The sequence below is a fragment of the Dasypus novemcinctus genome, chromosome 27, assembly GCF_030445035.2.
Source record: "Dasypus novemcinctus isolate mDasNov1 chromosome 27, mDasNov1.1.hap2, whole genome shotgun sequence".
Taxonomy (NCBI): domain Eukaryota; kingdom Metazoa; phylum Chordata; class Mammalia; order Cingulata; family Dasypodidae; genus Dasypus; species Dasypus novemcinctus.
In genome coordinates, this window is record NC_080699.1 from 14,749,541 (window position 1) to 14,772,890 (window position 23,350).

The following is a 23,350-nucleotide window of genomic DNA, read 5'->3' on the forward strand; positions in this document are numbered from 1 at the left end:
GCTTTCTCTTCCTGTGTCTGTCTGTCCCTGTGAATCTGTTTATATCAGACCCAGCAAGGGTGTGGGGACTCAACCTGAGTCATGCTTTACTGACACATTATTTTGCCAGTCAGGTGCTTCCAAGAAAATTAAAGGGAGTCTTAATGGAGTTATGAGCTGATAGATGATTACATATAAATTCTTTTTTCTTCTTCTTTATTTTCTTTTAAATGTTACATTAAAAAAATATGAGGTCCCCATATATCCCCCACCCCAACCACCCCACCCCCCCCACATCAACAACCTCTTCCATCATTGCAACATATCCACTGCACCTGGAGAATACATTCTGGAGCACCCCGCTGCACCACATGGACAGTGGTCCATATTGAAGTTTCTAATGATATATTGTTGTGATTTTGGGCATGTTACTTTGTAGAGTTCAAAGAGTGAAGGTTCCTTTTAGTCCTCTTTTGAATTTATGTTGACTCATTTTGTTAATAGCAACATTAGAAAGAGAAAATAGGAATAAAATGATGCTGAACTGTGCCTCAGTCTAGCAATAAGTATTACTCATTTATGGATATATAAACTAATTGAGAAATAAGACTAAAACAACAGTTTAATGAATACATTTAATGAATACATTGAGATGTATTCACAATAAAATTTTATTTTTTATGTCTAACACTTAGGAAAATTTCTAACATTTGTTTGAGTTGGTTCAGTACTCCTAATAATTGCAATAATACCTCAGTCTGGGAAGAAATTTTTTTTTACTCAGCCTTATGACCACAGGAAATTAAGCTACATTTATCAGTTTTAACATCTGGTTGTAAAGGACTTGAATTATGATAAGGTAATCAATAAAAGATTTTTCAAGCATAAAACTAAGATAAAATTCTCTGGAGTCATGAAATAGAATGATAAGTTCAAGAAGGAGAGAAATAATGTAAAATGTCTTCCTCTTAAAGGGAAGTTTCTTCATATATTTAAATGGTTGTTGGTGGGTATTGAACTCCATTGGATACATTTGTAAGAGGTAAGTATTTTAAAATATCAATATGTGTAATAAACCAAAAATTACTTTCTTTGCAGTAGCTTAAAATTTGGAAAATTTCAGGCATCAATTTGAAAATGTGAAGGAAACATTTTTTTTTCAAAATTCTTTTAAGAAATATGTGAACCATAAAGTTTCACCACAACTCTAGACTACATTTCTTTCTCTTGGACATATGTAAAAGAAAAAAAAAATGTTGGTGGAACTTGTGTTCTTTAAAACATTTTGGCTGTTTTTCATAAGCTTACTTTACCACACTCTTTTCTATCCCTGTCCAGGTTCAGTACCTGTACCGTGTGTTCTGCCGACTTCGTCCTGGCATTTCAATCCTTGCCCTCCATGGTCGCCAGCAGCAGATGAGAAGAATGGAAGTCTACAATGAATTTATCCGCAAGAGAGCAGCAGTACTCTTTGCTACTGATATTGCAGCTAGGGGGCTGGGTAAGGAAACTTTCTAGGAGGAAATATGCTGTAATCATGGGAAATATGATTTGCTTATAAATAAGTATATTTTGGGAATTCAAGGAGACTCAGGGCTTTCTTCTTTTCTCCTATTTTACAAGAGAAAAATAAGTAAATTCGTCATAAAGATGACTAATGTTAAGCATATGTGTTGGGGTGAATGAAAATTTCTGTAATATCTTCATCTTTTGTGCTGTTACTATTGATTGATGATAATTGCACTATAAATTGTGAGAAGGCTTTATAGTGCTTTCTCAGAAGGTTTGAAGCCTTTCTCCAGAATAAGACTTTTGGTCTCCATTAGGGGACTTAAGGCCCAGCTTCAGGGAGGACACCTGTGAGAGCCTAAAAGCTGCTGTCTGCTCTTCCTGTTTACAGCCCTGAAACATGTCCTACCTTCTGAGGTGCCCGAATACTTCAACATAGTGAGGAGAGAGGGAGAGAGAATTATTCTGTATATCTCTGTTCTGTTTTTCTTGCCCCACCATACTAAAATTTAACTCTTTTGAATAGATTGTATGACTTAGTGAAAGTTTTGATGATCAGCCTTTTTTTTTCTGATAGAAATTAATCTGAAATTCTTCCAGCAAAATCTATAAATGATGACAGGTAGTTCTTTTAAGGAGATAAGAGTAGGATTCTCTGGAAATAAAGGGAAACTGCAGTAGCCAGAAATATGTATGCATTAATTATTGCTAGGAAAGAGAGAGGGAGAGCTTGAAAGATACCATTAAGTTGACAGGAGATCAGAGTAGCAGGAAAAGTAAACTTTCATTTAAATTTAAATTTAGAAATCAGTTTTGTAGTTCACTAGGAGCCAATGAGAAGTGGCTCTTTTTGTAATAAATATCAGCGTTATTTCATTATTTTTCTGACACAAAGCAATCTGTCTCTTCTGTGTCAGATATGAAGAAATTTTCACATTCAAACACTCATTAGTTTCAGTTTACTTTGTCAAAGGAGAGAAATGTTTAACTCTTGGTATATGCAATTAATTTTATTTTTTATAGTGTTCACAGATGATATCTATCAGTTTGTGGCTGAAAGTCTTGGCAAGTAATATTGTAAATTAAAAATAGCTCAGCAGGGCAGATCTTGTAAATGACATCTTGAAACTTGACATTCCTTCCGTATAGATTTTCCAGCTGTAAATTGGGTTCTTCAGTTTGATTGTCCAGAGGATGCCAACACATATATTCACAGAGCAGGTAGAACAGCCAGGTAGGTGTGCTGGCCCGTTTCTTTGCTTTTGGTGCTACTTGAATAACAAAACATGCTTTCCCCAACTGCAGACAAAGAATGGAGATTTCAGGTAAGTGAATGCTGGTTTGGCCTTTTGTGATGTGGCTTAATAGCCACTAATAACAGCTGTGAGAAGTTATTACGGCGACACTTGATGAGAGAAATCCAGGAAAATCCTAAGAGCATTTTTTTAGCTTTTTATCTTTCTTCCTTTACTAAACTTTTCACAAGAGCTGTGCCTTGAGCATCATCTCATTGAATCCCAGTGATCCCTCAGTGATGTATAGGACTGTTATCCCTATTTTCAGATGAGGAAAATGAGTCTTAGAGCAGGTAAACAGTTCATTCCATGATCTGCAGAGCCAGAATTTGAGTCTAGGCAGTCTGATCTTCTCATCTAGATCTTTTGTGCTTAACCTCTATGTTGTATGGAGGCATGGTTTCTCTCTTTGCCTTTTTTTTTTTCTGTTACAGGAATTGGAGGCACTGGTGGGCATTTCCTCTTCTTTCTGTGTTCCACCCACCCTTTCCACCCCGAATAAAAGATCTATATTTGCTCAAGAGCAGTTGGGAAACTGTCTGGAAAAGAATATAGCAAAATCATAGTTATTTGGGACTAACTGACATAGAAAGGTATCTGAATAAATGAAAAAGCCAACAAACTGTAACAAAGTTATTGAGATTGCATTGAACTTGGGAGATCCATTCTGCTGGTAGAATTGTAAATGGTTAACATCTTTCTGGATACCATTTGCTAATACTTAGTGAAAGTCTTAAAAGAGTCTTAAAAGACTCAGTAAGTCCACATCCAGAAATTGGTCTTAAGAAAACAGAGGTGAATCAAGTTTTGGTACAGATGTTCATTTTACTGATTTTTATAATAGTTAAAAATTGGAGGTAAATTAGATATTAATCATACAGGACTATGATTAATAGTGATTAGCCATAGATGGACTATATCTTTGGGTTTTACCTTCCCATTTTCTTTCTCACCACAACTGGATGAACTGGTATTTGTAATATGGATTTTAAGAAGATATTGATGATTAATGATGGAGGAAACCCCATAGGACAACTGTTCTAATGGGACCAACAGTTGCTTCTGATTTCAAGCCACCAACTTTTGTTTAAGGATTTCCTGGGGATGGCAGGATCTTTAGATCCAAATGCCCATTCTTAATTGTTAGTTCTTGGCTTCAGATATAAATACTTCTAACAGAAAGAACTTGGTGATAAAATTTAAGTATCAACTTAGCTATTAATACTCTCCTGATTATTAGCAGTTCCAAATAATTGGTATTTGAAATGAGGCTTTGGTATACATGATAGGATTTATGTGAACTGTGTACCTTTTTCTGAGATGGAATTGTTGGGTTTATGTTAGCATAAATATTAGAATAGAAATAACATAAACAAGCATTCTGCTGCTGATTGTAGATGTTTTTCTCCATGACTGGGAGTCTAGCAGATTTTTAAAGTGAAGGAAATTTTCTTGGCTATGTAGGGGAGACATAAAGTAGTGACATTTCTGGATAGAGATTTATTGCAAGTGTAAGACAAGGTTGGTTCCTGGTAGGTATGTGGAAATAGCTGGAAAATAGGCACATCCTTTAAAAAATAGGTACATTTCTTAAGAATGATAGTGTTTGTACAGTGTATGTTTTTGATGTTTTTAATTTTTAATTTTTTTTATTAGGCAAGTTGTAGGTTTACACAAAAATCACGCATAAAATACAGAACTCCCATATACCACTTTATTATTAACACCCACTATTTTGGTCATCCAAAGGGGTGCTGATGCAAAATACCAGAAATTGGTCAGTTTTTATAAAGGGAATTTATTTGGGGTAGGAGCTTACAGATACCAGGCCATAAAGCATAAGTTACTCCCCTCACCAAAGTCTGTTTGGAGCAAGATGGCTGCCAATGTCTGTGAGGGTTCAGGCTTCTTGGGTTTCTATGTTCCTGGGGCTTGCTTTTCTCTGGGTTCAAGGTTCTTTTCTTCCTGGGACTGGCTTCTCTTTCCTCTGTGAGCTTACTTCCTGGATCTTTCAGCATCAAACTCCAACATCAAAACTCCAACATTAAAAACCCTCAACTCTGTTCTTTGCCATGCCTTTTATCTGTGAGTTCACACCCACCAAGGGGTGGGGACTCAGTGCCCTAATCATAACTCAATCATGCCCAGGTACAGATCAGATTACAAACATAATCCAATATTTCTTTTTGGAATTCATCAATAATATCAAACTACTACATCCACCTTACATTAGTGCAGTACATTTGGTATAATTCACATGCTGCATGTTTCTTGAGCACTTCCTATATGTTAGGCATAGTGGTAGGGGGTATAGCTTAGTTCTAATGGCCCTGTACTAGGACACCTCTGTTTTGCACTGCACAAGTAGTTAACATAGCAGTATGAGACTGCTGTCCTATAAAGGCCTGCTTATAAGCCTGACATCTGAGAACTTTAGCTGGTGTCATTCCCTAAATGGTAAGAGTGACTCACTGTGCCTATACTGTGCAATCTCTATGGTTTATGCTGAATACCTGTATCCTTATGGGAGTCTGGAATTTTGGTACATGTCAGGGAGAAGGTGCCTATTTGCAATCCCTAGTGAAAACCTTGGTCAGAAACATTGCATACCTTGTTGCACATTTGGTTGCTAGGGGAAGAGTGTACTCTATGTGCCCCCTCCTGGGAGTGACAAAACATAAGGAAGCCTGCTTAGGACTCTGTCTTTCTTCTTTATAATGTATCTGTGTGTCCTTTCTCTGTAATCTTAGCCCTGAGTACAACTATATGCTGAGTCCTTTGCCCCGAAAGTGGGGGTGATCAGCCTCTACTCTAGTGAGCTTAGTGTGCCTCAGGATATCATATTTTGATCTGTGTGCCCTCATCTTTGAAATGAGGGGCATTGGTTTGGAGATGCTTGCTAAGGTAAATTTGCCAAACTGTAAGTATATGCATATGGTTCAGTATGACTTGCGATACAACATTACTTGGGGGTATGACCTTTCATTCAGTGAAATATTAAATGTAGATAACAACTTTTGATTGCTGTGCTGGCTTTTTGATGATCATACAAAACCTTTTGGGACTATCAGGTAAAATGTGTATTACAGGATCATTTGTTTCATTTAATCCATACTTAAAATTTTATAAGGTGGTGGTATTTATTTTTAAACTATATATATTTTTAAGGTAAGTACTATTTTTCTAAAGCAGTTTTATTGACATATATTCACATACCTTACAATTTATCCAAAGTGTATAATCAATGATTTTTAGTGTAATCACAATATTGTGCATTTATCACCACAAAAAATTTTAGAATTAATTGAATTCTACATTCCTTCGCAGTCACCTCTTAATCACTCTTTCCTTCCTCAGCCCTACATAACCACTAATCTAATTTCATCTTTATAAATTGATTTAAATTTACATTTTATATAAATGGTATCATACAGTATGTAGTACTTTGTTTGGTTTCTTTCATTTAGCATAATTTTTTTTTTCCTGATAGTAATGTCTTATAACATTAACATACATTTGTTCAGTTTCAGATAAAAACAGTCTTATATGCAGTATTACCCATAGTCATATGTTTTTGTGTTTATTTTTTAACTTTATTTTGTACATTTAATAATTGAAAATATAAATAGTTAAAAGCTAAAATGAGAACACAGTTGAATAAAAACATACACTTTTCAATTACATGTACTGGATACCTATACATTGCTTTTGAATCATGCGGTATATTAAACAATATGTTTGGTTCATAGTAATGTAATCCTACAGTATTTGTCCTTTTGTGTCTAGCTTGCCTTGCTCAATATAATGTCCTCAAGGTTCATCCATGTTGTCATATGCTTTACAACTTCATTTTTTCTTACAGCTGTGTAATATTCCATCGTGTGAATAGACCACAGTTTGTTTATCAATTCTTCTGTTGATGGACACCTGGGTTGTTTCCAACTTTTGACAATCATGAATAATGTCACAATGAACGTAGGCGTGTATGTGTCTGTTTGTGTCACTGCTCTTATTTCTTCTGGGTATATACCCAGTAGTGGTATTGCAGGATCATGTGGGAAGTCTAAATTCGACTTCTTACGGAACTGCTAAATAGTCCTCCATAGTGGCTGTACCATTCTGCATTCCCACCAACAGTGAATATGTGTTCCTATATCTGCATCCTCTCCAACACTTTGGATTTCTCTGTCTTTTTAATAGTGGCCATCCTGATAGGTGTGAAATGATATCTCATTGTAGTTTTGATTTGCATATTTCCTAATCATTAGTGATGTTGAGCATTTCTTCATGTGATTTTTGCCATTTGTATTTCTTCTTTGGACAAATGTCTATATAAGTCTTTTGCCCAATTTTTAATTGGGTCATTTGACTTTTTATTGTTGAGTTCTAACATCTCTCTGTATATCCTGGATATTAAACCCTTATTAGATCTGTGATTTCCAAGTATTTTCTCCCATTGAGTTGGCTTGCCTTTTCACCATTTTTACAAAGTCCTGTGAGGTGCAAAAGTGTTTAATTTTGAAAGGTCCCATTTATCTATTTTTTTCTTTTGTTGCACATTGTGATGGTTAGGCTACTGTGTCAACTCGGCCAGGTAATTGTACCCAGTTGTTTGGTCAAGCAATCACTGGGCTAACTGTAATACAAGGGTTTTTATGGATTTTAGTCACCACTGACTTTATTGCAGTGGTAAATCATAGGTAGCTTGTTATAATTACATCAGTCAGGGAGATTGCCATCAGCAATGAATGATGCTTAACCCAGTCAGTTGAATGCCTTGAAAGGGGAAGTGATTCCAGCATTGAGAGAGAACTTCCCAGCTCATCTTTGGACAGCCAACCTCTCCCACAACTCATCAAGAACCCTCATTGGACTTTCATTGCAACTCCTGGTTGCATCCTGCCTGCAGAACCTGGACTTGTGCATCCCCATGGCTGCGTGAGAGACTCTTACACTATTGACCGATATCTCTTGTTGATTCTGTTTCCCTAGAGAACCCTGACTAATGCAACTTGGTACTGAGAGTGGGGTGGTTCTTGAGGAACAGAGTCTTAAACATGGGGTGTCTGAGGTGGTTCTGGGAGTTTTGCAGTTGTCTTTCTACTTTTTTTTTTTTTTTTTAAAGATTTATTTTTATTTATTTAATATCCCCCCCTCCCCTGGTTGTCTTGTTCTTGGTGTCTATTTGCTGCGTCTTGTTTCTTTGTCCGCTTCTGTTGTCGTCAGCGGCATGGGAAGTGTGGGCGGTGCCATTCCTGGGCAGGCTGCTCTTTCTTTTCACGCTGGGCGGCTTTCCTCACTGGCGCACTCCTTGCGCGGCACGGCACTCCTTGCGCGCATCAGCACTGCGCATGACCAGCTCCACACGGGTCAAGGAGGCCTGGGGTTTGAACCGCGGACCTCCCATATGGTAGACGGACGCCCTAACCACTGGGCCAAAGTCCGTTTCCCTGTCTTTCTACTTTAATTGGACTCAGGGTACTGATGACTCCCTTTCCAGTAACGAAGAGGCTGCTAACAGTTAATGGCGTGAGTTAGCAATTGAGACACGCAAAATAGCATCATTGGATTCCCTTGCTTCCACTCTTATAAGAAGCAAGGATCTGGATGAGAGTTTTCAATATCTTAACAGAGTGTTGGGGAGTTACACAATATGATGATGTTGGCTGGCTCCTCCTGGATACTCTGGATACTGTTACAAAAGAAAGAGATGAGTTAAAGCCTTCAAATTTGAAACTTAAACACCCAATGGATGATGCTCTGAAAGAAAATCTTGTCGCATGTAGCCACAGGCTCGAAACATCTGAGAACCAAACTCAGACTCTCATTGTATGAGTAGCAGAATTACAAAGGAAACTGAAGTCTCAATCCCACAGAATTTCTGTAGTTGAAGGCATTGATTGGAAAGACTTGAATAGCCATTTGTCCAAAGAAGAAATATAAATGCCTCCCATATGGACACATATGGGATGATAATGATATTGATGGAGACCTTGGAGCCCTGAGACTTTACCAGATAAGCCTGCCATGGCCTACCCTGTCCAGACCACACCTTGTCAACCATGTATCATCCAGCCTCCAGCCTGACCCAGGGAGCCTTAAACAACCTCCAGCCCTGAGGTGGTTACCAACCAAACTCCAGCATGCACTGCCAAGCCTCCAGTCTGCCCTGCGGAAGCTGCCTTCTAACCCCTACCTGAAGAGATTAATTCTGTCTTACCAGAAGAAAATGCAAGGGAAGGCCCTGAGGTCAGTAGCTTGCAAGGCATTTCTCATCCTTTCCCTTACCCACCCCTTCCTCCTTTCTTGTCTTTGAGACCTATTACTAGACTAAATTCACAACAAGCCTCCAAAGGTGAAATACAAAGTGTGACCCATGAGGAAGTAAGGTATACTCAGAAAGAACCACATGAGTTTTCCAACTTACATTGACAAATCGGGAATATGTGTGGGAATGGATACTAAGGGTATGGGATAATGGTGGAAGGAATATAAAGTAGGATCAGGCCGAATTTATGGATATGGGCCCACTAAGCAGAAATTATGGATTCAATGCAGTAGCTCAAGGGGTTAGAAAGGACTCTAACAGTTTGTTTGGGTGGCTGATTGAAACATGGGCCAAAAGATGGCCTAGCATGTCTGAGATTGAGATGCCTGATTTGCCCTGGTACACAGTAGAAGAGGGAATTCAAAGGCTTAGGGAGAATGGAATGCTGGAATGGATTTACCATTTGAGAGCTGCCCACCCACCCTAGGAATGTCCAGAGGACACACCTTTAACCAGGACTGTGAGGAATAAATTTGTAAGACTGACTCCATGCTCTGTGGTTGCTCTTCTCTGTAGTCTAGATATTACTGTAGGGAGGGTTGTGATGGAATTAGAATCCTTAAACATTATGGGGATGATTGGATGCTGTCTGGTAAAAGTCAAGTATCAGCAGTTAATCGCCAAAGTCAAGGTGGATGTGGCTACCACAATGAAAGGCAGATTCAAAAAGCACCCAAAAGAGTCTGAGTCATGTGGAGTTATATATAGCATTGGCTAATACGTCATGGGGTACCTAGCAGTGAAAGAAATGGGCAGTCTACTAAATTTTTTCCGGATCTGTATAAACAGAAAAGTTCTGGGTTGAGCGAATAAAACCCTAACTCAAATTACAGATGCAGAGAATCACAGCCCCTTAATCAATTCCCAGACTTGAGACAGTTTGCAAACCCAGAACCCTTTGAATGAGGAGGTGGCCAGGCCTCCTTGGGGAAGGATCCTGTTAAATGGCCCAAAATTTATGCTGTTAATCTTCCACTTTTCCCCAAGGAGATCAATGGCCTTTTACCAGAGTAACTTCATTGGGGAAAAGGAAATGATCAGACATTTCGGGGATTATTAGACACTGGCTCAGAAGTGACATTAAATCCAGGAGACCCAAAATGTCACTGTGTTCCACCAGTCAGAGTAGGTGCTTATGGAGGTCAGATGATTAATGGAATTTTAGCTCAGGTCCATCTCACATTTGGTCCAGTGGATCCCCAGACCCATTCTATGGTTATTTTCCCAGTTGCAGAATGCATAATTGGACTAGACATACTCAGTAACTGGCAGAATCCCCACCTTGGATCCCTAACTTGTGGAGTGAGGGCTGTTATGGTTGGAAAGGCCGAACGGAAGCCACTAGAACTGCCCCTATCTAGCAAAATAGTAAACCAAAAGCAATACTGGATTCCTGGAGGGATTGCAGAAATTAGTGCCACCATCAAGGATTTGAAGGATGCAGGGGTGGTAATTCCCACCACATCCCCATTCAACTCTCCTATTTTTCCTGTGCAGAAAACAGATGGATCTTGGAGGATGACAGTAGATTATCGTAAACTTAACCAGATGGTGATTCCAATTGCAGCTGCTGTCCCAGATGTGATATTATTGTTTGAGCAAATCAACATGTCCTCTGGTACCTGGTATGCAGCTGTTGATTTGGCAAATGCTTTTTTCTCGATTGCTTTTAGTAAGGACCACCAGAAACAGTTTGCTTTTAGCAGGCAAGGCCATCAGTATTCCTTCACTGTTGTGCCATAGGGGTATATCAACTCTCCAAACCTATGTCATAATATTGTCCACAGGGATCTTGATAGTCTCTCCCTCCCACAAGACATCACACTGGTCCATCATATTGATGATATCATGTTGATAGGACCTAGTGAGCAAGAAGTAGCAAAGACTCCAGACTTATTAGTAAGGCATTTGCGTGAGAGAGGATGGGAGATAAATCCAACTAAAATATAAGGTCCTTCCACGTCAGTAAAATTTTTAGGTGTCCAGTGGTGAGGGGCATGTCGAGATATCCCTTGTAAAGTGAAGGATAAGCTGTTGCATCTGGCTCCTCCTACAACCAAAAAAGAGGCACAACGCTTAGTTGATCTCTTTGGGTTTTGGAGACAACACACTCCTCATCTGGGTATGCTACTTCGTCCTTTTACTGGGTGACCAGAAAAGCTGCTAGTTTTGATTGGGGACTGGAACAAGGAGAGGCTCTGCATCAGGTCCAGGCTGCTGTGCAAGCTGCACTACCACTTGGGCCCTATGATCCAGCAGATCCAATGGTCGTGGAAATTTCCATGGCAAATAGAGATGCTGTCTGGAGCCTTTGGCAGGCCCCTGTAGAAGAATCACAACGCAGACCCTTAGGATTTTGGAACAAAGCCCTGCCATCCTCTGCAGATAACTATTTCCCTTTTGAGAAACCACTTTTGGCCTGCTGCTGGGCCTTAGTAGAAATTGAATGCTTAACCATGGGCCATCAAGTTACCATGAGACCTGAGTTGCCTATCATGAGCTGGATATTGTCTGACCCACCAAACCATAAAGTTGGTCATGCACAGCAGCACTCTGTAAAAAAGTGGAAGTGGTATACATGAGATAGGGCTCGAGCGGTCCTGAAGGCACGAGTAAGTTACATAATGAAGTAGCCCAAATGCCCATGTTCACCACCCTTGCCGTATTATCTTCTCTTTCCCAGCCCACAGCTTTGGCCTCTTGGGGAATCCCTTATAATCAGTTGACTGAGGAAGAAAAAACTTGAGCCTGGTTTACAGATGGTTCTGCACGATATGCAGGTACCACCCAAAAGTAGATAGCTGCAGCACTGCAGCCCCCTTTCTGGGACATCCCCGAAGGATAGTGATGAGGGCAAATCCTCCCAGTGGGCAGAACTTCGAGCAGTGCACCTGGTTGTTCATTTTGCTCGGAGGAAGAAATGACCAGAGGTATGTTTGTACACTGATTCATGGACTCTTGCCAATGGTTTGGCTGGATGGTCAGGGAATTGGAAGAAACATGATTGGATAATTGGTGACAAAGAGGTCTGGTGAAGAGGTGTGTGGTTTGACCCTTCTGAGTGGGCAAAAAACATGAAAATTTTTGTGTCCCATGTGAATACTCACCAGAGGGTAACTTTAGCAGAGGAAGATTTTAATAATCAAGTGGATAAGATGACCTGCTCTGTGGCTAATGCCCAACCTCTTTCCCCATCTGCTCCTGTCATTGCTCAGTGGGCTCATGAACAGAGTGGCCATGGAGGTAGGGATGGAGGTTATGCATGGCCTCAGTAACACGGACTTCGCTACAGCCACTGCTGAATGCCCAATCTGCCAGCAGCAGAGACCCACACTAAGCCCCCGATATGGCACCATTCCTTGAGATGACCACCCTACTACTGGGTGGCAGGTTGACTACACTGGGCCACTTCTACCAGGAAGGGGCAGTGATTTGTTTTAACTGGAATAGATATGTGCTCTGGATTTGGGTTTGCATTTTCTGCATGTAATGCTTATTCCAAAACTACCATCCGTGGACTTACCTGAATGTCTTATCTACTACCATGGCATTCCAGGCAGTGTTGCTTCTGATTAAGGAACCCATTTTATAGCAAATGATGTGCAGGAATGGGCGTGTGCCCATGGAATTTCACTGGTCTTACCATGTTCCCTATCACCCTGAAGCAGCTGGTTTGATAGAAGGGTGGAATGGCCTTTTGAAGACTCAATTATGGTGCCAGCTAGGTGGCAATACCTTGCAGCGCTGGGACAGTGTTCTCCAGGAGGCTGTGTATGCTTTAAATCAGCATCCACTCTATGGTGCTCTTTCTCCCATAACCAGGATCCATGGGTCCAGCAATCAAGGGGTGGATATGGGAGTGGCACCACTTACTATTACCCCTAGTGACCTACTAAGATAATTTTTGCTTCCTGTCCCTGCAACCTCAAACTCTGCTGGTCTACAGGTTTTAGTCCCAAAAGGAGGAGTGGTGTCACCAGGGAACACAACAACGATTCCATTGAACTGGAAGTTAAAACTGCCACCTGGTCACTTTGGGCTCCTCTTACCTCTGAATCTAGAGTCAAAGAAGGGCATTACTGTACTGGCTGGGGTGATTGATCCTGACTATCAAGGGGAAATATGACTGCATCTACATAATGGGGGTAAAGAAGAGTTTGCCTGGAATATAAGAGATCCTCTAGGGTATCTCCTAGTACTGCCATGTCCTATGATTAAAGTCAATGGAAAATTGCAACAACCCAATCCAAGCAGGACTGACAACGGCCCAGAATCTTCAGGAATGAAAGTTTGGGTCACCCCAGCAGGCAAAGAACCATGGCCAGCTGAAGTGCTTGCTGAGGGCAATGGAAACATGGAATGGGTAGTGGAAAAAGGTAGTAATAAATAAGAACTTTGACCACATGACCAGTTACAGAACCAAGGGCTATAATGGTCATGAATCTTTCTTCCTTGTTTCATTATGATGATGATTGTATATGTACACAACATGAATTTCTTTGTCTTCTTCACCAAACTTTCCCCTTATCATCTAACAAATTGTGTCCATTTCATGTCATAACATTTGAGATGTGAAGTTTGAAAGTGAATATTACCCAAGAACTTGGCACCCTGTTTTATATGGAATTATGCGTTTCCAGTTGTACGCAGGAGAGTTGAACATTGTTAGGCAGAAATATATATACATGTCTGTTGTTATTTTTACTTAGAGACTAAGTATGGTTTTAAGGTAATGTGTATGGTTGCTGAGTTGACAAGGGGTGGACTGTGATGGTTAGGCTATGTGTCAGCTCAGCCAGATAATTGTGCCCAGTTGTTTGGTCAAGCAAGCAGTGGGCTAACTGTAATACAAGGGCATTTATGGACTTTAGTCACCATTGACTTTATTGCAGTGGTAAATCATAGGTAGCTGGTTATAATTACATCAGTCAGGGAGATTGCCATCAGCAATGAGTGATGCTTAACCCAGTCAGTTGAATGCCTTAAAAGGGGAAGCGATTCCAGCAAATTGCCCAGCTCGTCTTCGGACAGCCAACCTCTTCCAGAACTCTTCAAGAACCTTCATTGGACTTTCATTGCAGCCCCTGGTTGCAGCCTTCCTGTGGAACCTGGACTTGTGCATCTCCACCCCTGTGTGAGAGACTCTTATAGAATCGCATGCTATTGACAGATATCTCTTGTTGATTTTGTTTCCCTAGAGAACCCTGACTAATAAATACTTGCTTTAGGTGTCAGGTCCAAGAAACCACCTACTACAAGGTCTTGAAGATGTTTCCCTAGATTTTCTTCTAGTAGTTTTATGGTCCTGGTTTTTATATTTAGGTCCTTTGTCCATTTTGTATTGATTCTTGTATAAGGAATGAGATAGGGGTCCTCTTTAATTCTTTTGGTTATAGATATCCAGTTGTTCCAGAACCATTTGTTGAACAGAATGTTTTGTCCTGTTATCATCAACTTCGTAGATTTGTCAAAAACCGTTTGACTGTATAAGTGATGGCTTATTTCTGGGTTCTCAATTCTATTCCATTGATTGCTGTGCATATCTTTATGCCAGTACGATGCTGTTTTGACCACTATAGGTTTGTAATATGTTTCAAGGTCAGGCAGTGAAATTCCTACCACATCGCTCTTCTTTTTTAGAATGTTTTTCACTATTTGTGTGCACATTCTCTTCCAAATGAGTTTGGTAATTTCCTTTTCTAATTCTGTGAAGTAAGCTGTTGGAATTTTGATTGATATTGCATTGAATCTATAAATCAGTTTGGGTAAGAGTGACATCTTCATGGTATTCTTCCAATCCATGAACATGGAATGTCTTTCCCTTTGTTTAGGTCTTTTAAAATTTCTTTTAGCATTGTTTTATAGTTTTCTGCATGTAAGTCCTGTACTTTTTAAATTTACTTAGTTCCTAGGTATTTGAGTCTTATTGTTGGTATTGAAAATGGAATTTTTGACCCTGATTTCCTCCTCAGATTGTTTAGTACTGATGTACAAAAACGTTACTGATTTTTGCGTGTTGATCTTGTATCCTGCTACTTTCCTGAACTCATTTATAAGCTCAGGTAGTTTTGTCATGGATACTTCAGGATTTTCTAATTACAGGGTTATGTCATCCGCAAACAGTGAGAGTTTTACTTCCTCTTTTTGTATTTGGATGCCTTTTTTTTTTCTTTCCTTGTTTAATTGCCCTAGCTAGAAATTCTAGTACAATATTGTATAATAGTGGTGACACTGGGCATCCTTGTCTTGTTCCTGATCTTATAGGGAAAGCTTTCAACCTTCCCCCATTGAGTATGATGTTGGTTGTGTGTCTTTCATATATGCCTTGAACCAGCCTTGCATGCCAGGAATAAATCACACTTGGTCATGATGTATAAGTATTATGATATTCTGTTGGATTCGATTTGCAAGTATTTTGTTGAGAATCTTTGCATCTATGTTCATTAGGGAGATTGGTCTGTAATATTCTTTTTTTGTAGTATTTTTATCTGACTTTGGTATTAGGGTGAGGTTGGCTTCATAAAATGTGTTGGGTAATTTTCCCTCCTCCTCAATTTTTTTATAAGAATTTAAACAGGATTGATGTTAATTCTTTTTGAAATTTTTGGTAGAATTCACTTGTGATCACACAGAATGTTACATTAAAAAACATAAGAGATTCCCATATAACCCATATAACCCACTCCCCAACCCCCCTAATTTTTGTAAATTGTATTTCTTTGAAGATACATACATCACAAAAGTTTTGATATGCTGTTTACAAGTGTGCTTCTTGGATGTGTAAGTTCATTTCTTTTGTGAGAGTTGTAAAATTTTCAGCTATGGTTTCCTCAAATACTCTCCTTACCCCTTTTCCCTTCTCTTCTCCTTCTGGAACTCCCATGACACGTATGTTGTTGTGTTTTATGTTGTTGTTCAACTCTTTGAGCCCCTGTTCAGTTTTTCCATTCTTTTCTCTCTTCAATTTCAGCTGTTCTGCTTCAGTGTGACTTATTCTTTCTATCATTTTGAGTCTGCTGTTGTATGCCTTCTTGTGTTTTGATGTCACCTATTGTGTCTTTTATTCCTGTGACCTCTGTTACTTTTCTGTTCAGGATTTCAGGTTCTTTGCACTCGCTTAATGTCTTCTTGATGTCATTTATCTCTTTAACCATTTGTCTTTCAACTCATTAATTTGATTTTGAAATTTGTGCGCATCTCACTGATTAGTTCTCTCAAATCCTGCATCTCTTTTGCGGCTTTGATATTTTCCTTTCCTTGGGCCATGTCTTCTATTTTCTTAGTATGGCTCATAATTTTTTGCTGATGTCTAGGCATCTGAATAGGATGTAGTTAACTCATGCTCAATTTCTTTCTCTTTTGTAGGCATTTAATGGCAGGAGGCTGTGTGTGGCCACTACTTTTTTTTTTTTATTTTGGTTTGACCTGGATTGTTAGGATTGTCTGTGGTAGTTTGTCAAAACTGGTACTGGACCTAGTAATTAATTGTAGACTCACTTCCTAGAGCCTTGGAGAAGGAGGTTGTAGAGGCCAGAAAAAGCCTCTCCTACTTATTTTTTTCACATGCAGTTCCTTGGTCTGCCAGCAGGTGGTGATCTTTGGCAGCTCTCATTTCAGTGCCTGGTGGGGAGTGTTTTTATTGCAACACAGACTGGATCAATGTGATAGAACTCCCTGTCTGGAGGCTGGGAGCCTTGTAATTCAGACTTTCTCAGTGACAGTTCTCTAGCCTTCTCTGGCAACCCCTTCCCTTGTCCTGGCCAGGAAATATTTCCACTTCCCTCTGAGTCCTCAACAATCAGTCCTAGTTAGTAGAGAAAGAGATTGGGAGGGTCATGTATCTGTAGCTTCTTGCAGGTTCCCAAGGCAAACAATGCTCTGAAAGGGCTCTTGGGACAAAGCTGAGTGAGTCAAAAGCTGAGTCAGCCTTAGGCTGTGTCTTTTTCTCTCCCCTTTCCTGGGGCATCCTCAACAGTCAGTGCCAACTAGGAGACAGGGATATTGTGAGGGTTGGATTTCTCCATTCCTGGGCTGGCTCCCAAGGCAAACCAGTATGTGGTCCCACCTGGCCTGGAAAGGCTCGTGGGACACAGCAGACCAAATTTGTAGGTCAAGCTGAGTCAGCCCTAGGCTGTGTTCCTCTCTCTTCTCTTTCCTGGAGTGGAAGATCCCTGAAGCCCCCTTTGTCTGTAGTTGCAGGCCCAGAGGCCTGAGAATTCTAAAGTGTCTTTATTGTGGGGTATGGTGCCTGCAGCAGTAGCTGCTGGTTTCAACTCATAGTTCTGTCATCTCGATTTCCCTCCTTTTTCTCTCTCTCCTCTGGGTAGTGTCCAGCCTTTGCCTGGTGTTCTGAACCCTAGATCTTACTGTAGGCTATTTCAGTCTACTCTAGCTATTTTTCTGGAGGAGAAGAGCATCCCTTGTCTTTCTATTCTGCCATTTTCCTGGAAGTCCTCCCATATTCATATTTCACATGAGGTTTTACTATGCTATACAGTCCCATGTTACATTTTTTACCTTTCCTTTCAGTAATACATATGGCCTTTGAATTTCTCTTTAAACCAGTGTCATACCCATATAATAGAACTCCTAATTACAAACATTATGTTGTGCTTTCACCTTTTCTATTCATTTCCTAAGATTAACACACGTCCTTTGTAGTTCTATACAAGTTAACCCTCAGCTTTCCATTTTCTGTCCTATTTTCTTGTGACCCATATTTAAGCTAATGCCATGAGATTATACAAAATATTTAATTGATAATAGTGCAGTCATACCATATTTGCCTTTTTTTGCCTCGTTTGCTTTACTCAGCATAATGTTTGCCAGGTTCATCCATGTTTGTCATATGTTTCATGACTTACCTCTTAACAGTAGCATACTATCCCATTGTGTGTATACAGCACAGTTTATCCATTCATTGGCTGCTGGATACTCGGGAGTTTTCCATCTTTTGGCAAACATGACCAACACCTTTATGAACATCAGTGTATAGATATCTGTTCATGTCACTGCTCTCTGGATATATAACCAGTAGTGGTATTGCTGGGTCATATGTGAAGTCTCTATTCAACTTCTTTAGGAATTGCCCAACAGTCGCCCACAGGGGCTATACCGCTCAATATTCTCACCAAAAGTGAATGAGTGTTCCTATCTCTCCACATTCTCTTTAATGCTTGTAGTTCTCTGTCTTTTTAGTAGTGGCCATTCTAATAGGTGTGAAATGATATCTTCTTGTAGCTGATTCACATTTCCCTAATTGCTAGTGATGTTGAATACTTTTTCTGTGCGTGTGTTGGTTGTTTTTTTACCATTTGAATTTCCTCTTTGGACAAATATCTATTTGTTTTTTAATCAGGTAGTTTGTCTTTTTTATTGTTTTGTTGTAGGATATATTTATATATCATGGATTAAAAATTTTATTGGATATGTGATTTCCAAATATTTTCTTCCATTGAGTTGGCTGCATGTTCATCTTTTGACAAAGTCCTTTGTGGTGCAAAGTGTTTAATTTTGAGAGGTCCCATTTACTATTTTTTTTTTTTTCCAAATTCTACTCAGTTTATTCATTTTTAAAAAATTTTACACCCCACCACTCCCCCCACAGTAACACTCTCCCCCATCATCATGACACATCCATTGCATCTGGTGAGTACATCTCTGGGCATCGCTGCACCGCATGTGCTGTGGTCCACACCATAGCCCACATTCTCCCACGTTCCATCCAGTGGGCCATGGGAGAACATACAATGTCCAGCAATTGTCCCTGGAGCACCACCCAGGAAACTCCAAGTCCCGAAAATGCCTCCACATCTCATCTCTTCCTCCCATTCCCTGCACCCAGCAGCTACCATGGCCATTTTTTCCACACCAATGCCACATTTTCTCGATTATTAACCACAATAGTTCATGAATAGGGTATCATTAAGTCCACTCTAATCCTTACTGTATTCCTCCTTCCTGTGGACCTTGGCTTGGTTGTGTCCATTCCACATCTATGTCAAGAGGGGGTTTAGATTCCACGTGGATACTGGATACAGTCCTCCTGCTTTCAGTTGTAGGCACTCTAGGCTCCATGGTGTGATGGTTGACATTCTTCAACTCCATGTTAGCTGAGTGGGGTACGTCCAATAAATCAGAGTGTAGGGGCTGAAGTCTGTTGAGGCTCAGGGCCTGGTTATCATACTGTCAGTCCAGAGATTCAAATACGCTAGATATATCTTAAACCCCAGCACCAACTACAATTCCAGTAAAGTAGCATGAAAGGCTTGTGAAAAGAGATCCCATCTGAGTCCAGCTCCATCACGCAGAAACACCAGCTCCAAAGAAGGGCCAACTGGCATGGCAGTGAACCCCATCTGCCATGACCATAGAACCTGTGGGTCTCTTTAGCCTTCAAAAGGACCAATGCCTGGGGTTGTATCTACTTTATCTGTCTCTGAGACTCTGCTCAGGTGTGCATAAGGGCAATCCTTCTGACAACCTCCAGACTCTTTTTTAGAGACTCATAGCCATATAAACTCATTTGTCCTTTCCATTTCCCCCTTACTTTAAGTCAAACAGCATTTTTAGCTCCTGTTATTATATGTGGATGGGGATATTTTGCTGGTCCGCGTTGAACCTTTAATTCAAGGTCATTTTCTAGTTACGTCATCAGCTGGTACTTGGTAGTGATCCCTCGGTGCCAGGGAGGCTCATCTCCAGGTGTCATGTCCCATGCTGGGGGCAAGGCATTGCATTTACATGCTGAGTTTGGCTTCGAGACTGGCCACATTTGAGTAACACGGAGGCTGTCAGGAGGGAACTCTTAGGCACAGTGCTGCTCTAGGCCTTGTTCTTATTTCAGGCATATAGGCTCACAAGCATAGTCATTAGTATCAGGGGCTCACTGTTGGACCCTCGTTCCTTCCTGGTCCTTACCGTTGCACCTGGGGGACTGCCGCTGCTCCCCTAGGGACCACGACAGAGCCCCCCGCCCCGGCCAGAAACCCAGTACCCCCCCAGCTGTTGTTTTTAATTGTTTCCACTATGAGTATATCCAAACATTTCCATGCACCCTGGACACATGCCCTGTATAACTCCCTGTCAACCATATATCGCCTGTCAATAACATCCCATGCCGGTATTCCTCTGCTGTCATAGTTGAACCACTCTGTGATCCAAAACTTCCTGAAAAGTGAAGCCCAATATAATGTCAGGTTCCCTTACTAGTAAAATGGAATATAGCGATGAGTTTAAAGGTTAGATATAGAATACATATTGATTTGGAAAAATTCTACACCCTATCTTTTTCTTTTCTTTTTTCCTAATTATTGAGCTCCTCTTCACAAGAGCCTTAGATCACAGTAATTCATATATACAATATACAGTACTCCCACATATCCATTATAAAACCTTTTCCCTTCCACAGTGATAATCTTTCAACTTATTCATATCATATTTACTGAAACTGATGTACAGATATTGAGACAATAGCTTTCAAACAAGGTGACATTTGTGTTTACTTTAAGACAACAAATACTTAAATCAACCTTTACTTTCAATTAACTAAAACACAGGAGAAAAAAATTCCCTAAATCTTAGCTATTTTGCCACAAAGCACAGATTTCATTTTTCTATATTCATATATTACAGTTCAATTCTAAAAGGGTGGCTCCCAGGGCATTAGGGCAGTTGAGCAAATCAAGCCCTCAACACTGTTGCAACACTGTTGCAACACTGAACATGGCTCCTCAAGAAATGAAGATTGACTGTCACTGTGGGCCCCAAGGGGAGGGGGAAATAGATATTGAATAGATGGAACCATTTACTATTTTTAAATTTTTCACTCGTACTTTTGGTGTAAGGTCCAAGAAAACACCATCTACCACAAGATCTTCAAGGTTTTTCCCTATATTTTCTTCTTGTAGTTTACGATCCTGGCTTATATATTTAGTTAGGTCTTTGATCCATTTTGAGGTAATTCTTGTGAGATAAGGGTCTTCTTTCATTCTTTTGGTTATGGATATCCAGTTCTCCCTCCACCATTTGTTGAAGAGAATGTTTTGTCCCTTTACCTTGCCTGTGGTAGGTTTGTCTAAAACCATTTAGCTGTAGAGGTGAGGGTTTATTTCTGGACTCTCAATTCTATTTCACTGATCATGCTGTTTTGACCACTGTAGCTTTGTAATATGTTTTAAGATCAGGCAGTGATATTCCTCCCACATAACTCTTCTTGTTTAGAATGCTTTTGGCCATTTAGGTGCACTTTCCCTTCCAAATGAATTTGGTAATTCCCTTTTTTATTTCTGTAATTAGACTGTTGGAATTTTGATTGGTATTGCTTCGACTCTTCCAATTATTTTGGCTAGTATTGACATCTTGATGATATTTAGCCTTCCAATCCATGAACTTGGAATGCCTTTTAATTTGTTTAGGTCTTCACTGATTTCTTTTAGCATTGTTTTATAGTTTTCTGCATAAAAGTCCTGTTTTTCTTTGGTTAAATTGATTCCAAGGTATTTGAATATTTTTATTGCTATTGTAAATGGATTTTTTCCCCAAATTTCCTCCTCAGATTGTTCAATACTAATGTATAGAAATATTACTGATGTTTGCGTGTCAAACTTGTATCATGCCACTTTGTGGAACTTGTTTATTAGCTCAAGCAGCTTTGTTGTGAACATTTCAGACTTTTCTAAGTATAGGATCATGTCATCCATAAATAGTGGGAGTTTTCCTTATTTTCTTATTTGGATGTCTTATTTATTTTTTTCTTGTCAAAATGTTCTAGCTTGAACTTCTAGTTGAATTACAGTGGTGACAGTGGACATCCTTGTCTTGTTCTTGGTCTTAGAGGGAAAGCTTTCCAGCTTTCCCCATTGAGTATGATGTTGACTCTGGGTTTTTCATATATCCCTTTATCATATTGAGGAATTTTCCTTCTATTCCTGTCTTTCAAATTTTTTTTAATCGAGGGGATGCTAGATTTTGTCAAATTCCTTTTCTGCATCAATTGAGATGATCATGTGTTTTTTTCCCTTTCAATTCGTTAATGTGGTATTTTACTTTAATTGACTTTTCTTATGTTGAACCACCCTTGCATATCAGGATTAAATCCCACTTGGTGATGATGTATAAGTCTTTTGATATGCTGGATTCTATTTGTAAGTATTTTGTTTAGAAAATTTGCATCCATGCTTATTAGAGAGATAGGTCTGTAATTTTCTTGTAATATCTTATCTGGCTTTGGTATTTGAGTGATATTGGATTCATAAAATGTGTTGGGTAATTTTCCCTTCTCTTCAGTATTTTGGGTGAGTTTAAATAGGATTGGTGTTAATTCTTCTCAAAATGTGTCATAGAATTCACCTGTGAAGCCATTTGTTCCTGGACTTTGCTTTGTTAGGAGATTTTTGATGACTGATTCAATCTTTTCAAATGTGGTTGGTTTGTTGAGTTCTTGTATATCTTCTAGAGTCAGTGTAGTTGTGCATTTCTAAGAATTTGTCCATTACATCTAGATTGTCTAGTTGGCATACAATTTTGCATAATATCCTTTTATGATACTTTTTATTTCTGTGGGGTCTGTCATAACTTCTCCCTTTCATATCTGATTCTATTTATTTGCATCTTCTCTCTTTTCTTCTCTGTTAGTCTAGCTAGGGGTTTGTCAATTTTATTGATCTTCTTAAAGAACCAGCTTTTGGTTTCGTTGATTTTTCTCTATTATTTTTTTGTTTTCAACTTAATTTATTTCTGCTCTAATCTTTATTTTTTTTCTGCTTTGGGAATGGTTTGGTGTTCTTTTGCTAGCTTCTCCTGTTATATACCTAGATCTTTGATTTGAGCTCTTTCTTCTTTTTCAATATAGGTGTTTAGGGCTATAATTTCCCTCTCAGCACTGGCTTTGCTGCATAATTTTTGATAAGTTGTATTCTTGTTTTTATTCATCTCAATATATTTACTAATTTCTCCAACAATTTCTTCTTCAAACCACTGACTAGGAGTTTGTTGTTCAGGCTTCACACATTTGCGGATTTCCCCTCTCCCATCTGTTATTGATTTCCAATTTCGTTCCATTGTGATCTGAGAAGGTGCTTTGTATAATTTTAGTCTTTTTATATTTATTGAGATCTGCTTTGTGACCTAACATTTGGTATATCCTGGAGAAAGATCTATGAACATTTGAGAAGAATGTGTAACTCACTAATTTGGTATGCAACATTCTGTATATGTCTGTTAGGTCTACCTTGTTTAT

The 23,350-nt window shown here is 39.4% G+C and overlaps 1 protein-coding gene across 1 annotated transcript in view; it reads left to right on the forward strand.

Annotated features, from left to right (window-relative positions):
- The window catches only part of DDX10 (DEAD-box helicase 10), a 366,232-nt gene that overhangs the window by 57,672 nt on the left and 285,210 nt on the right, over window positions 1-23,350 (forward strand). Inside the window, exons 8-9 of the mRNA XM_058289407.2 lie at window positions 1,318-1,480; window positions 2,638-2,722. Of these exons, the coding sequence (XP_058145390.1) occupies window positions 1,318-1,480; window positions 2,638-2,722 (248 nt within the window). The remainder of the gene's footprint in view (window positions 1-1,317; window positions 1,481-2,637; window positions 2,723-23,350) is intronic.